Source organism: Orycteropus afer, unplaced genomic scaffold (genome assembly GCF_000298275.1).
Source record: "Orycteropus afer afer isolate SDZICR_OR568_19922 unplaced genomic scaffold, OryAfe1.0 scaffold00003, whole genome shotgun sequence".
Classification (NCBI taxonomy): Eukaryota; Metazoa; Chordata; class Mammalia; order Tubulidentata; family Orycteropodidae; genus Orycteropus; species Orycteropus afer.
The window spans coordinates 29,874,571-29,887,321 of record NW_006921590.1 but is presented as its reverse complement, the minus strand read 5'-3'; the positions used below and the strand labels follow the sequence as shown (position 1 = coordinate 29,887,321).

The 12,751-nt window shown below is 42.7% G+C and overlaps 1 protein-coding gene across 1 annotated transcript in view; it reads right to left on the bottom strand.

Moving 5' to 3' along the window:
• Positions 1 to 12,751, bottom strand: part of LOC103194130 (inhibitor of carbonic anhydrase-like) — an 82,377-nt gene that overhangs the window by 13,248 nt on the left and 56,378 nt on the right. The window contains exons 13-15 of the mRNA XM_007937493.1: positions 10,610 to 10,765; positions 7,315 to 7,459; positions 3,245 to 3,309 (exon numbers count right to left, since the gene is read on the bottom strand). Of these exons, the coding sequence (XP_007935684.1) occupies positions 3,245 to 3,309; positions 7,315 to 7,459; positions 10,610 to 10,765 (366 nt within the window). The remainder of the gene's footprint in view (positions 1 to 3,244; positions 3,310 to 7,314; positions 7,460 to 10,609; positions 10,766 to 12,751) is intronic.

Genomic DNA, 12,751 nt, shown 5'->3' with positions numbered 1-12,751 from the left:
GATAGTGTTCAGTGCAGATCAGTGAGTAAGCACCAGCCCGCCCGTGCTTACCTTGCTCCCGGAGACCCGGTCCCTCTCGGGAGGGTAACAAGGGAGCCGTCTGAGCACTAGTGACTGGGTTTTACCCCTTTCTCCTGCTCTTCCAGCCTGCTACTCTGTGCTACCAAATTGGTAACTAAAGGGTAGATAAGGAGCTCTGGTGGTGTAGTGCCTAAGGCACTTGACTGCTAACCACAAGGCTGGTGGTTCAAACCCATCAGCCACTCCTTGTAAGGAAGGCTGGGTGATCTACTTCTGTAGTGATACTGCCTTGAAAAACCAAGGAGAGGTCGCTATGAGTTGGATCTGAGTTTGGTTTTTGGTTTTAAAGGATAGATGTGCATTAACTTGAACGAAGGTAAAGGCAATATACAATAAAGGGAAGGTCAACAAAAAAAAATCAAGGCAAGGTAAGACACTGGGAGAAACATAAGAGTTAAAAGAACAAAAGTACTATTATATACACAATTCTGCAATAACTGTAATAATAATAATCTACAAGCATGGAACTTCTAGTGGCATAGTGCCTAAGGCATTTGACTTCTAACCAGCAGGCTGGCAGTTCAAACCCACCAGCCACTCCTCAGAAGGAAGGTTGGACAATCTACTTCTGTAAAGATACTACCTCGGACACCCAATGAAGGGTTGCTATGAGTCGTGTCCAACTCAACACCACATAACAAAAACAACAGTAATTAGCTTTGAGAAAGGATATTTCTACATATATATTTACATGTGCTGCAAATACATCCATGAATATAGTAGAGTATACGGGGGCAAAGTTATGAAAACTTCTTAGCCATAACCAATCAGCTGGAGGGAATGAGTCACTGGGTGTGGGGGCTCAGGACCATGGCTTAGGGGACATCAAAGTCAGTAGGCATAACACAAAGTCCACAAAGTCCACTTTGGGAAGTAGTGACTGGGATCTTAAAAACTTGTGAGCAGCCATCTAAGGTGCAGCTATTGGTCTCTCCCCATCTGGAGCAAGGAAAAGTAAAGAAAATCAAAGACACAAAGGACTGATAGACTATATGAACTTCAGCCTCTATGATCCTGAGACCAGAAGAACTAGTTGGTGCCTGGCTACCACAGGTAATTGCTCTGAAAGGGATCACAATAGGAGATTCTGCACAGAGTGGGAGAAAAATGTAGAACAACACTCAAAATCATAAAAAAGATCAGGCTCATTGGTCTGATGAAAACTGGTGAAACCCCTGAGACTATGGCCCTTAGACACCCTTCAAACTTTGAACTGAACTCATTCCCATGGCTCAACTTTCAGCCAAATGTCAGGCCTGTAAGGTAAAGAGTAACACCAGGAATGCACACATTCACTAGAACAAGCAACCAGACAAGATCAAAAGGGTAGCATTTCCCCAGGAACAAAGCTCAGAAGTCAGGAAGGGAGAGCAAAGGAAGATGAAAGGAAATGATAAACACAGGGAGGAAGTGGGAAGAGCGCTGTTACATTTTGGGGACTGTAATCAATGTCATGAAACAAAATGTGTATGAATTATTGAATAGAAAACCAATTTGCTCTGTAAACTTCCACCCAAATCACAATAAAAAGTTTAAAACAAAAATAATGTACACTTGTATTCTTAAAAATCACAAGAAAAACTAAAATATCTAAACAGAAAAGGTGTATTAAATACATTTTTTGCAACATCTTTTTTCATGTAGCAATCTTTTCATACAATGATATACAAGAACTATTGCATTCTCTTTAAAAGTTCCACAGTACTCCATTGTGTGGAAGTATAGTATCTTCAACTTGTTTGTTTCCTAAGTTTTGACCACAAAGAAGGTTGCAGTTAATTACCTTTCAAATTTTGCACATTGGTGTCAATAAACTTGTATAATTAACTCCTAGAAATGTTATATCTGGTTCAAAGGTTATATGTAATTAAAAGTTTGATAAATGTTTCCAAATTTTCCTTTAAATGTATCAAATCAATTTACACTTAAACCAAGAGCATACAAAAGTGGCTTTGCCCATACCCTCACCAGCACTACTATTATCAAATGCTTTTGTTTTGGTTAAACTGATAAGTCTTTTGTCACATTCCGAGCAAGTATTTCATAATAGTTTTTCATTTTTCATTTGTCTTTGTTTATGGTTCATTTCTATTCAAAAGAACATTTTTATTGGTAAAACTGATAATGTTTTTGCTTTAGGAGTTTGAGTTACTGTTTGAAAGATCTTTCTCTTCCCTCTGTTTTCCCTCACTTCATTTTTCTCTAGGAGGTAGGAAGTGAGGCTGAGAGAGTGGAGTGGAGGTTAAATTGGTCACAGGAGTCTTGAGTTTGCTAATTCTTGCTCTGAATGACCATGAAAGGCAACCAAGACAGTTAATAAACAACCAATCTCTGGTGGAGTTTGCCTTCTTCAACAAGTGCCATCCGGATCTCACACAGAGCCTAGAAAGTGTGGATGAGTATAGATTAGATACCTAACTAGCTCATGAAAGTAAAATATGTATGTAAAGGTAAACTATTAAAAGTCACACAACTCTTGCCCCACATATGTGGGTAACAGGGACAATCTTTGTGTTTTTTCAGCTGAGAGAACCAGACTGAATTCTGTGTATTTGTAAACAGGGTTCAAGCCTACGTAACAACAGGTTCAGCCCTCTAAGCCTGTCCAGTGATGAAGACTCTTCTCATTCCTAAAAAAAAAAGTATTAGGGAGCTCTGGTAGCATAGTGCCTAAGGCATTTGACTGCTAACCAGAAGGCTGGTGGTTCGAACCCACCAGCCACTCCTCGGAAGAAAGATGGGGCAATCTACTTCCGTAGAGACACTGCCTTGGAAACCCAAGGAGGGGTCCTTAGGAGTCGGGTCCGACTCGAAGGCACATAACAACAACAACAAAAACAAGTCACAGAAGCTCTGGTGGCATAGTACCTAAGGCATTTGACTGCTAACCAGAAGGTTGGTGGTTCAAACCCAGAAGCCAATTCTGTGGAAGGAAGACTGAGAAATCAACTTCTGTAAAGATATACCACCTCAGAAACCCAAAGGGGATCACTATGAGTCAGAATTGACTCGACAGCAATGAGTTTCGTTTTTGGATTTTAAGTCACAGGAGTCTGACAGGATTAATAAAATTCCAATTGTTCAGCTGGGAGTGGGAGTGATGGTAGTGATTTCACATGAGAGATTCAGATTTTTCTGTGGCAAGGACAGAGCAGGCACCTACCGTCAGTGTTCTGCAGGACTGTGGAGTGCTTCACAAAGGCCACATCTCCCTTCTCAACTAGACACCTGCACAGCAAAGGTCAGAGAGTGGATGAACAGGAGAGGGAGAAAGAGTCAAGAGGAGAATAAGAAGCTTCACACCCTGTCTACTTGGCCCACTTGGTGCATCTGACACACATTTTCCATTCAAACAACTCTAACATCCAGGCCATCCCTAGGAGTCTGAGGGGAAAATATGATAGAAGAAAAGTACATATTTCATTTCTATTATAGATCACCATTGTTTGTTTCCTTATTTTAAATACTAACCGGTTTCTCCAGGCGAGGTGTTTGTGTTCTACTATTATCAGGGATAATCAAGGGATGAACTTGTAGTTGTTGGATCAAAACACAAGGTCAGAGACTAAGATCAATGTGGAACAGGTAATTTTGAAAGAATTTTGTCCATAAACATTCACCCAAATGATTGGAGGGTTTTAAGCAGAGAAATATGGTGCTCTGATTTATGTTTTAATAGACTCACTCTAGCTAATGTGTTGAAAATAGACTGGCAGGGGAAGAGAGGAAGGGCAGATGCATGAAGACCAATGAAAGGGTTATTATAACAATCTAGGGGGAGATGATGGTGGTTTCTATAAGGGTAGTATCAGTGGCATGGGTGGTGAGATCAATTCTGGATTCCTTTTGAAGTCAACATGATTTGATGATGGGCCACATATGGGGTATGAAAGAGAACAAGCGTAGATAACACAAAGGCCTTAAGTTTTGTTTGTTTGTTCTTAGCAAAGGGAAAAATACAGTTGTCTTTAACTTAGATGGGGAAGAGTGCAAGAGGTACTAGTTTGGGTGGAGTTGTGGAATTTCAAGAGTTCAGTTTAGGACATTTAAATTTGAGATGGCAATTAGAAATCCAAGTGGAGATGACCAGTAGGCAGTTGGATATATGAAGCAGGAGTTTCAAGGAGAGATGTGGACTGGAAGGAACAACTAGGAATTATCAGCATGTGGGTGGGATTGAGATTTGATAAAATCACCAAGGGTGGGAGCATCAAGATAGAAGTTCAAGAGTGGAACTCTGAAGCACATCAACATGTAGATATTGGGAAAGTGAGATAGAATCAGTAATAGAGACTTTGTAACAGGTAAGGTAGGAGAGAACCCAAGAGGGTGTAGTATCCTGGAAGCTAAGGAAGAAAATTTATCCAAGAAGTGATCAGTAGTGTCAATGATGCTTGTAGATCAAGTAATGCAAGGACTGAGAACTGGATTAAGCAAAATGGAGGTCATTGGTGACTTCAAAGTGCATTTTCAGTGATGGGCAGTGATGTACCAAGAGGGGAGGTGTGATGGAAGTAGTCTGTCCATGTGCCCACAATAGGGAGGTATGTTTTCTGTAGATGACTTAAAGACTATAATAAAACCAAATGCCATTGGTGGGGGGCGGAAGGTAAAGCATAGTGAACATATTCTGGATTTGAGTTCCAGAGAGATTGAGAGAAATTGGAGTGAGCAAGGGTATTCAAGGGATATTCTGTTGTAAAAAATATCTCACTGCCATCAAGTCGGATTAGACTCATAGTGACCCCTCTTTGGGTTTCCGTGGTGGTATCACTACAGAAGAAGATTGCCCAATATTCCTTCCGAGGAGTGGCTGGTGGGTTTGAACCACCAGGCTTCTGGTTAGCAGTCAAATGCTACTACACCACCAGAGCTCCTATTCTGTTGTAAAGGAGAGAGAAATAGCCAGTTGCTGTGAGGAAAGTGAGACCAAGAGTGGTTTCATTTATTCTCAAGGTGAAAAATAGCAGCATATTTGTATGCTCATGGAAATGATCTAGTAGAGAAGAAAATTCATGAAGCATGAGAAAGTGGAAAGGACTGTTAGGCACTGCACCAAAACAGACTAGAGGAGATGCAATCTAGTGTGCGTGCAGGGCTGGTCTCAGATAGTAGAGCCAGTTCATCCTGAGTAAGAGGAAAGAGGGCACTGTTTTGGGGCACAGATTCAGGCATGTGGGTAAACATGACAGTGGAGGTGTGTGGAATTTCTGTGGATAGCTTCACTTTTCTCAGGTTGTATTATATAGGGGAAGGAGTATTGGAGGTTGGAGGAGAGAAGAAAGTATGGAATCACCTTCTAGAGAGTGAGGAAGTGAATAGACTAGAAGAGATCCTTGAGGTTGGAGGTCATTAAATAGTGGTCAGACAGCCTGGAAATACAGACACTGAGTATGTGAACTATTAGATTTAATCAATGTCCTGAGTTAGCTAGGAGAGGAGGCAAAGCATTTGAGGACACATGCAGGGGAGTTATTTTCATGGTTGGCCATGGAATGTACAGTGGGTAAGGAGGAAAGAAAGGATATGCACGGACAGTGGATGAGGGGGCAGTGAAGAGTTTGCGGAATCATGGATTACAGATCAGTGGGGATGAAGGGCTGTTGGAGACAGAACATCAGAGGGAGTTATATTGCAGGAACTGCAAAGACTGTCACAAAACAAAGTATGTTGAATGAAAAACCAATTTGCTCAATAAACTTTCACCCAAATCACACAAAACAAAAACAAAGAGTGAGTGAGATGACAGGTAAAGGTGGTGGGTATGTGAGAAGTTTGAAGCTAAGATTGTTCTTTGTGTGCTCATCTTCATTTTGGAAGGACAAGAATTTGTGGTTCTAGATCGAATTCAGACAATTCTAGGTTCTCTGTAATAATATCTTAAAAGCACCAAAATGGGGTAATCGATCCTAATACTGACAAGATGTAAAGAAAAGTTTAGCTATTTTTGCCTAGTTTTAACATTCAGCATGTATTGTTATAGTGGGATCTCCCAAAATATGTCATTTATCTCTGGCCTATGGTAGAGACAAGACTTTGGAGAGGGCAGGACAAAGCAGTAGGTAGTGAGAGACCCTGGTATCTCTAAATAAAGGGTATTTTCTAGAGCCTCATAAAACAGATTTAGGATTTGAAGCAAGGTCATCTGGCCTTCCCTCTTCCCCTCCTATCTTCTTATGTTTTCATGTAACAACCAGAGAGATCATTTTAAACTCTAATTCACATAACATGACCCTATTGCTTCAAAGTGTCCAGCACTGTCCATTAGCCTTAGAATGAAATATGCCTCCTCAATCAGGCCAATAGGACCACTGCCTCTGCTCCAACCTCCTGGCACGTCTGATCCCTCCCTCTCCATGCTCCAACTGTACAAACCTTCTTCCCTGGCTTCAAACACAGCACAATTTCTCCTGTCCCCTTGCCTTGTCCTTAATGCTCCTTCTGTCTGGATTATTTTGCCCTCTTGATTTTTCACAAACCTCATTCCCTCTCACGATTTACTACTCAGCTCATATGGTCCCTCTGCGTGGTGAGGCCTCTCCTGCTCCTCTTTTCTAAAATTGTCCGCCTACCCCAGTCACTGCCACATCACCTTGGTTGCTTTCCTCTGTAGCATTTATGACAGTTGGGAGGTGTCCTGTTCTTTATTTATGTGTTTAGTCTACTGTTCTCTCCCAGGCGACTCAGGGAGGACAGAGAACAAACTTGTGTGTCTTGTTTGCTGCTGTAACCTTCTACCTCAAACAATGCTGGTCACACATCAATAAATATTTCCTACAGGGATGGAGAAATTCATTCCTGATTCAAGAGCTCTGAGGAAGAGCCCAGGAATATCTATGTTTAAAATAGAAGTGAAACCAGGTATAAGAAGCACATGTCCTTCATTTGATTTTAAATGGAGGCCCAGAATTAATCCATGACTTGTGTAAAATCATACAAAAGAAAGAAGAAAAACTAGACTAGGAGTGTGATACTGCACCTGTCATCCTTGCCCCTTCCCTGGTGCCCATTCCAGTTGTCTAAGTCAGCTGGGTCCATAAGAGAGTGCTCCAGAAGGGGGCTTGGCTTGAGGCCTTGAGGCCACACTGAAATTTGCAATCAAGTTTCTGCAGTTTTGTTTCTTAGTTCTGGCTCCTCCTAAATGCAGCACTCAGATGATGGAGTGATGAAAAAGGTGAAAGGACATGTTCACTGAGTTGGTTCCAAAGAGAAAAGTGATGAACAGATACTTGCCTGAAAGCCCCTGTAAAGCCATAGTATTTCTCGTGGCTGTTAGGGACACACGTATGCACTGAACTTGAAAGACTGCTGCTACACAGAGCACAGAGACTGGAATTGAGGTGTGACCCAGGGGCACAGCTTTGACTGAAGAATTCATCTGTGGAGAAGGACAAAAGCCTCAGATTCTCTCCTTACAATTATCCAGATGATGTAACCACACAGTTAGTTATTTAGTCACATATTATTAAAGAAAAGAACCTTATGGAATCAAAAGAGGTGTCAGCTGGGGGAAGTAAAGGGGAGTTGGCTAAAGTTGTACAAGGGGTCTGTGAGCTCACCAAAGCCCACCCTGTCCAGCCCAGGACAGTAGTGTGGAAGGACAGGCACAGACTGTAACCACAAGAAAGTGGAAAAAATGGAATTTATGGCTGTTGAACCAGAACCACATGTTTTTGGCCCCTGTCTTTCCTTAAAAGGTTCACCATCTTGACTTCAAATTCAGAAAGAGCCTAGAAATGCACGTTTGCCAAGCCACATGCTGGGCTTGAGGACCCAATGATGAAGAAATCAGGTTGAGGCCCTGCCTTTGTGGAACCTGCATCCAATGGGGCAGCAGCCATAATTCAGCAACCACACAAGTGAATTCATGTTTCTTTCTTTGCTCTAGGAAAACGAATATGGTTCCATGAAGCCGTAGATACAAGAACCTGATGTAAACCTGGAAGTCAGGGAGCGTTCTGAAGCTAAGAAATGACGAATGAGTAGGAATCACCCAAGTGAAGGGCAGAGAAATGAGCTTTCCAGACAGGGGAGCAGCATCTGCAAAGGCTGAGGGCTGACACAGAGCTTCAAGGAGGCCACGGGGGCTGGACCACCTAGAGCAAGGTGCTGAGTGGGGAAGGGGCAGGGTCCAGAGTACATGTGACCTTTGAAACCACCATGATATAGATTTTGTTCTTTATCTTTAGAGAAACGTGGAACCTGTCAAAGGCTTTAGACAATGCTGGGCCAAAAGGTGGTGGGCAGGATATAGTCAGATCTGCACTTTGCAAAGACAGGTCTGCCAATAAGGCAGATGGAATCCACAGTGGATCTTGGGTCCAGGAAGCAGGCACAGCAGCAGTCCAGGCAGATGAGGGTAGCTTGGTCTAGAGCAGTGCAAAGGTGATGGAGACAGGTGGGAGGAGGTGAAACTGACATAATTGGTGATGGCTGAGTGTTAATGATGACAGCTACATTCCCAGCTGGGGAAACTGGATGGACTTTATGGTCCTCCACTAAGTTAGGTAATTCCAGAACAGGATCAAGCTTGGCAGGGGAGATGACTCATTCAGTCCTGGACAGCTGAACTTAATGTGCCTTTGAGATACCTAACTAAACTCCTTGTCAAGTCGATTCTGACTTACAGCGACCCTATGGGACAGAGTAGAACTGCTCCCATGGGGTTCCCAAGGCTATAATCTTCATGGGAGCAGACTGCCACATCTTTCTCCTATGGAGCAGCTGGGGAGTTCAAACCACTGACCTTTTCAGTTAGCAGCCAAGCCCTTAAATGACTGCACCACCAGGGTTTCTGACTAGATATGTCAAATCAGTATTTAAATATATACAAATCTGGAAGCCAAAGAGAGATCTGTGCTAAGGATTAAAAACTTGTTATTAACATACAAGTATAATAATAATAATAGTAAGAAGAAGAACAGCAAACTGACATTTTATGTACTTACCTAAACATTTACCTAGCTAGGCTACGTGCTTAGCTTTGTATAAGTTTTGATAGCCATCATGGCTGTAGGCATGCATAAGAGTGCTTGGAGATCAAATTTACAGTGGGATAAGGATTGTTTTAAGCAACTCAAACATTTATTAGCCATGTTGGGAAAAGAGACTATGGCAGGAGTAGGAGAAAAGCCAAGCATACATGTTTTCACAAAAGCCATGGGAATGGTGTATTTTAAGGCAATTAGAAAAACTGCTGCTGACAGGTGGAGGAGGAAGAGGACTGGAGCTTGCCCTTCCAAGGAGCCACACAGCCAGAATTCTCCCTATGGAGGATACAAAGAAGCTAAATGCCAGGGAATCAGGGAGTGAGTGGGAGGGGAGCAGTTCACATAGTTCCTTCCATAAGTTGGTAGTAAGGGGGAAGAGAATGTTGGAGGAATCTTTAAAAATGGAAGACAGGGGGTGGGGGTGGTATTTACATGTTGAAAGAGATTGTTGGATATACCAGAAGAAGTGGTAACTGAGGCTCAGGGGACAGAAGTAAGGAAGGAGCTCTCACCCAACTGCAGGTAGAGGGTTCTGCTAGGTAGGGGAGGGAGGCTAAGGAGATGAGAATGACAGAAGGTGCACAGCTTCAGCTATGGGATGCTGAAGCTCTAAAGGTTTCAATAGTCTCTTGCAGATCATCAAGATGACTGGAAGTTGGGTGTGGGTTTAAGGTAATGGATAATCATTGAGAAGTGCAGAAAGGGTAGAGCAGAGAAACAGTGGGGGCATTCATGTGTGCACTGGGGGCCAGCAAGGCCAGTGGCTGGAGTGTTTCCTGCAAAATGAACTGCTTCACCCTGTGAAGTTCTCCACCATTGCTCAGACTCTCAGCTGCAGAGGGAGAAGAGCCGGGATAATAGGGTTCATGCAGGACGGCGTTTGTGAGATGGGTGAGAAAAGCGGAGAAGGTTTAACTATTGGCAAGGGTGCTGCTGAAATGACTAACATTGGAATCAAAAAAGATGAGGATGAAAGTGAAGTTAAAGCACTCAAGGACTTACTAGTATAAGCTTTTCTCTTAAGAAAGAAACCAATTTCATTTTTATGTGAAAACACACACACACATGTGCTTTGCAACACCATTTGTAAGACTTAAAGAATCAGGCTAATTCCCTGAGCTCTGACCTTTTGCCCAAAACCACTCCCCTCAGAAGCAAGGGGTGGGGAGAGAGGGACGAACCTGTTGCAGCTCAAGAACTAAGATTTACCCACAATGTTTGTGAAGCCCTAACTCTCTAACCTATTTATGGCATTCTTTATTATTCATGAGGGAGCTCTGATGGCATAGTGCCTAAGGCATTTGACTGCTAACCAGAAGGCTGGCAGTCCAAACCCACCAGCCACTCCTCGGAAAGAAGACTGGGCAATCTGCTTCCACAGAGACACTGCCTTGGAAACCCAAGGAGGGGTTGCTATGAGTTGGATTCGACTCAATGGCATTGAGTTTGGTTTGGTATTATTCATGAACTGAATTACTGCCCTACACAGGCAAGGCCCAAGGAAGATGCTGCCACAACACCTCCTAGAACACACTTACCAAATTTACAGGACCTGGTTTGGTTGTATATTAAATTCATGGGTATGTTCCAACCTGCAGATGTGCCAACCGCGGGGTGGCAAGACCTCTTGCCTCTCAGAGAGCTCCAGGTGAGATCGGCATCTGATTTCTTAACCACTGCTACGGTGTAATAACCTTGCAACAAAGATACAAAGATGCAATTTTCAGTACCGCCAGGGCCCTCAGAAAATGTATTCTCCAGCTCCTGCATCTAGCCCTGCCCACCATTCTCCCTGTGGAGGGGATATATCTGGAACTCCTCACCTTACTCTAGCAGAGGATCCTCCCAACAGCTACCATTAGTAGGTACTGGGCCAAACATGCATATGCTACTGCTCTTCACATATGTCTACATACATACACTCACTTATACTGATGATACACTGCATACACTTCATACTTTGCAACGGAATCTTGCTGTACATTCAATAATGTATTGTGGGCACCTTTCTGATTCTGTGCAAAGAGATATAGCTGTGCTCCTTCTGTTTATTGGTTGAATCTAAGTTACGTTCCAGTATATGGATGAACCATATTTTATAATCTGCCTACTGGTAGACATTTATATGGATTCCTATTACAAACCACTTCCCTATATATACCTCTGTACATATAACTGTGCACTTGTTTAAATATTTCTGTTGAATTGAAGTCCAAATGAAAGAGCTTTAATGACTTCTTTTTCTAAGTCTCTTGTTTTCTAGGTGTACGATAATATAATTTTCCAGTAATAACAATTTTATCCCTCTCGCCTTTCTCAAAGTTAAATAATGGTAATCACTCTTTCACCTTACTTTATTCACTTCCAAAATAATGCCAAATCTTTGGTGGAGTGGCATTCTCCTACTCCTGATTCTAATGGAGAGACTTTAGCATTTCATGTATTTCTTTCCCAATAGTGTGTCCCTGAAATGTGCATGTTGAGTAAGACCTGAATTCCAAAGCTTCATTTCTGATAAGATTAGAATCATAAACCTTTAGAGGAAGACGCTAATGTGGTTCATCTCCCTTCCCCATCCGCTTTGTTGTTGTTGTTGTAGATCAGAAGCTGGTCTTTGTATGTTTACACTTGGGTAAGTGGGAAGTCAACCAGGCAAGTGGAAGACCTGTCTGGCCAGTTACCTCCTAAATGAACTCAGACAAGTCATTTAGCATCAAGAAGCCTAAATGTCTTCTCAGTAAAATGGTGGCAGTGATACTCTTTCCAGAGAGTTACTGTGGAATCAGATGTGTTCAGAGCTGAGAACACACTGTAGGAAAAGTAGGTCACATATACAACAGCAGTGTTGTTAGTGGCAGAAGCAGTGCCAGAGCCCCTCTTGGTGAAGCAGATTCCCCCATGAGACCACAGCAAGGTTTTATCATTCTAGTAACCAGAACTCATTTTTCTTGAGTTGTCACTGTATCTTCACATAAGGCATTAATTATTTTTATTCATCTGTGTGTGTTCACCTGTGGGTTTGTGTGCGTGAGAGAGAGAGAGAGACAGACTGTGGTTAATCTCAGTCTCTACTCTATCACAGCAAGAACCATCCTATAAGCATCTTTTATTTTTTATCCGTCATTTGCATATTATTGCAGTTCCTGGAAATTTCAACCACTATTGAAAACCCTATGGAGCAGTTCTACTCTTGCACACACGGAGTTGCCATGAGTTGGAATTGACTAGACAACAATTAACAACAACACTCCAGTGGTTCAAGTTGTTGCTGACTACAAATTATCAGTATAGAATACATGGCTGACCTTTGAGGTTGGGAATGAAGACACAGTTTGAAGAAGACTGCTTAGCCATGAAAGCAAAGAGGGGCTACAGTGTATCCCAAAGCTTGGGTCCTGTCTGCACATGAAGGGGAGCTGCTGCAGGGTCAGCAGAGGAGGGACATGTCAGCTTTGCACTCTGGAGGCCTTGTGGAGGACAGATGGTGCAGGGCCTCCGGAACCACACAATGCTGCTTGTGCTGCGGTGCTCCAAACCCAGCCTACCTCTACTAGGTCTCCTAAGAAATTCCAAGTTCAAGCCAGAAGAACTAGATGGTGCCCGGCTACCACTGTCATCCACTTGGAAGGGGATCTATGTAGGAGATCCTTGATAGAGAGGGAGAACAATGTGGAATAAAA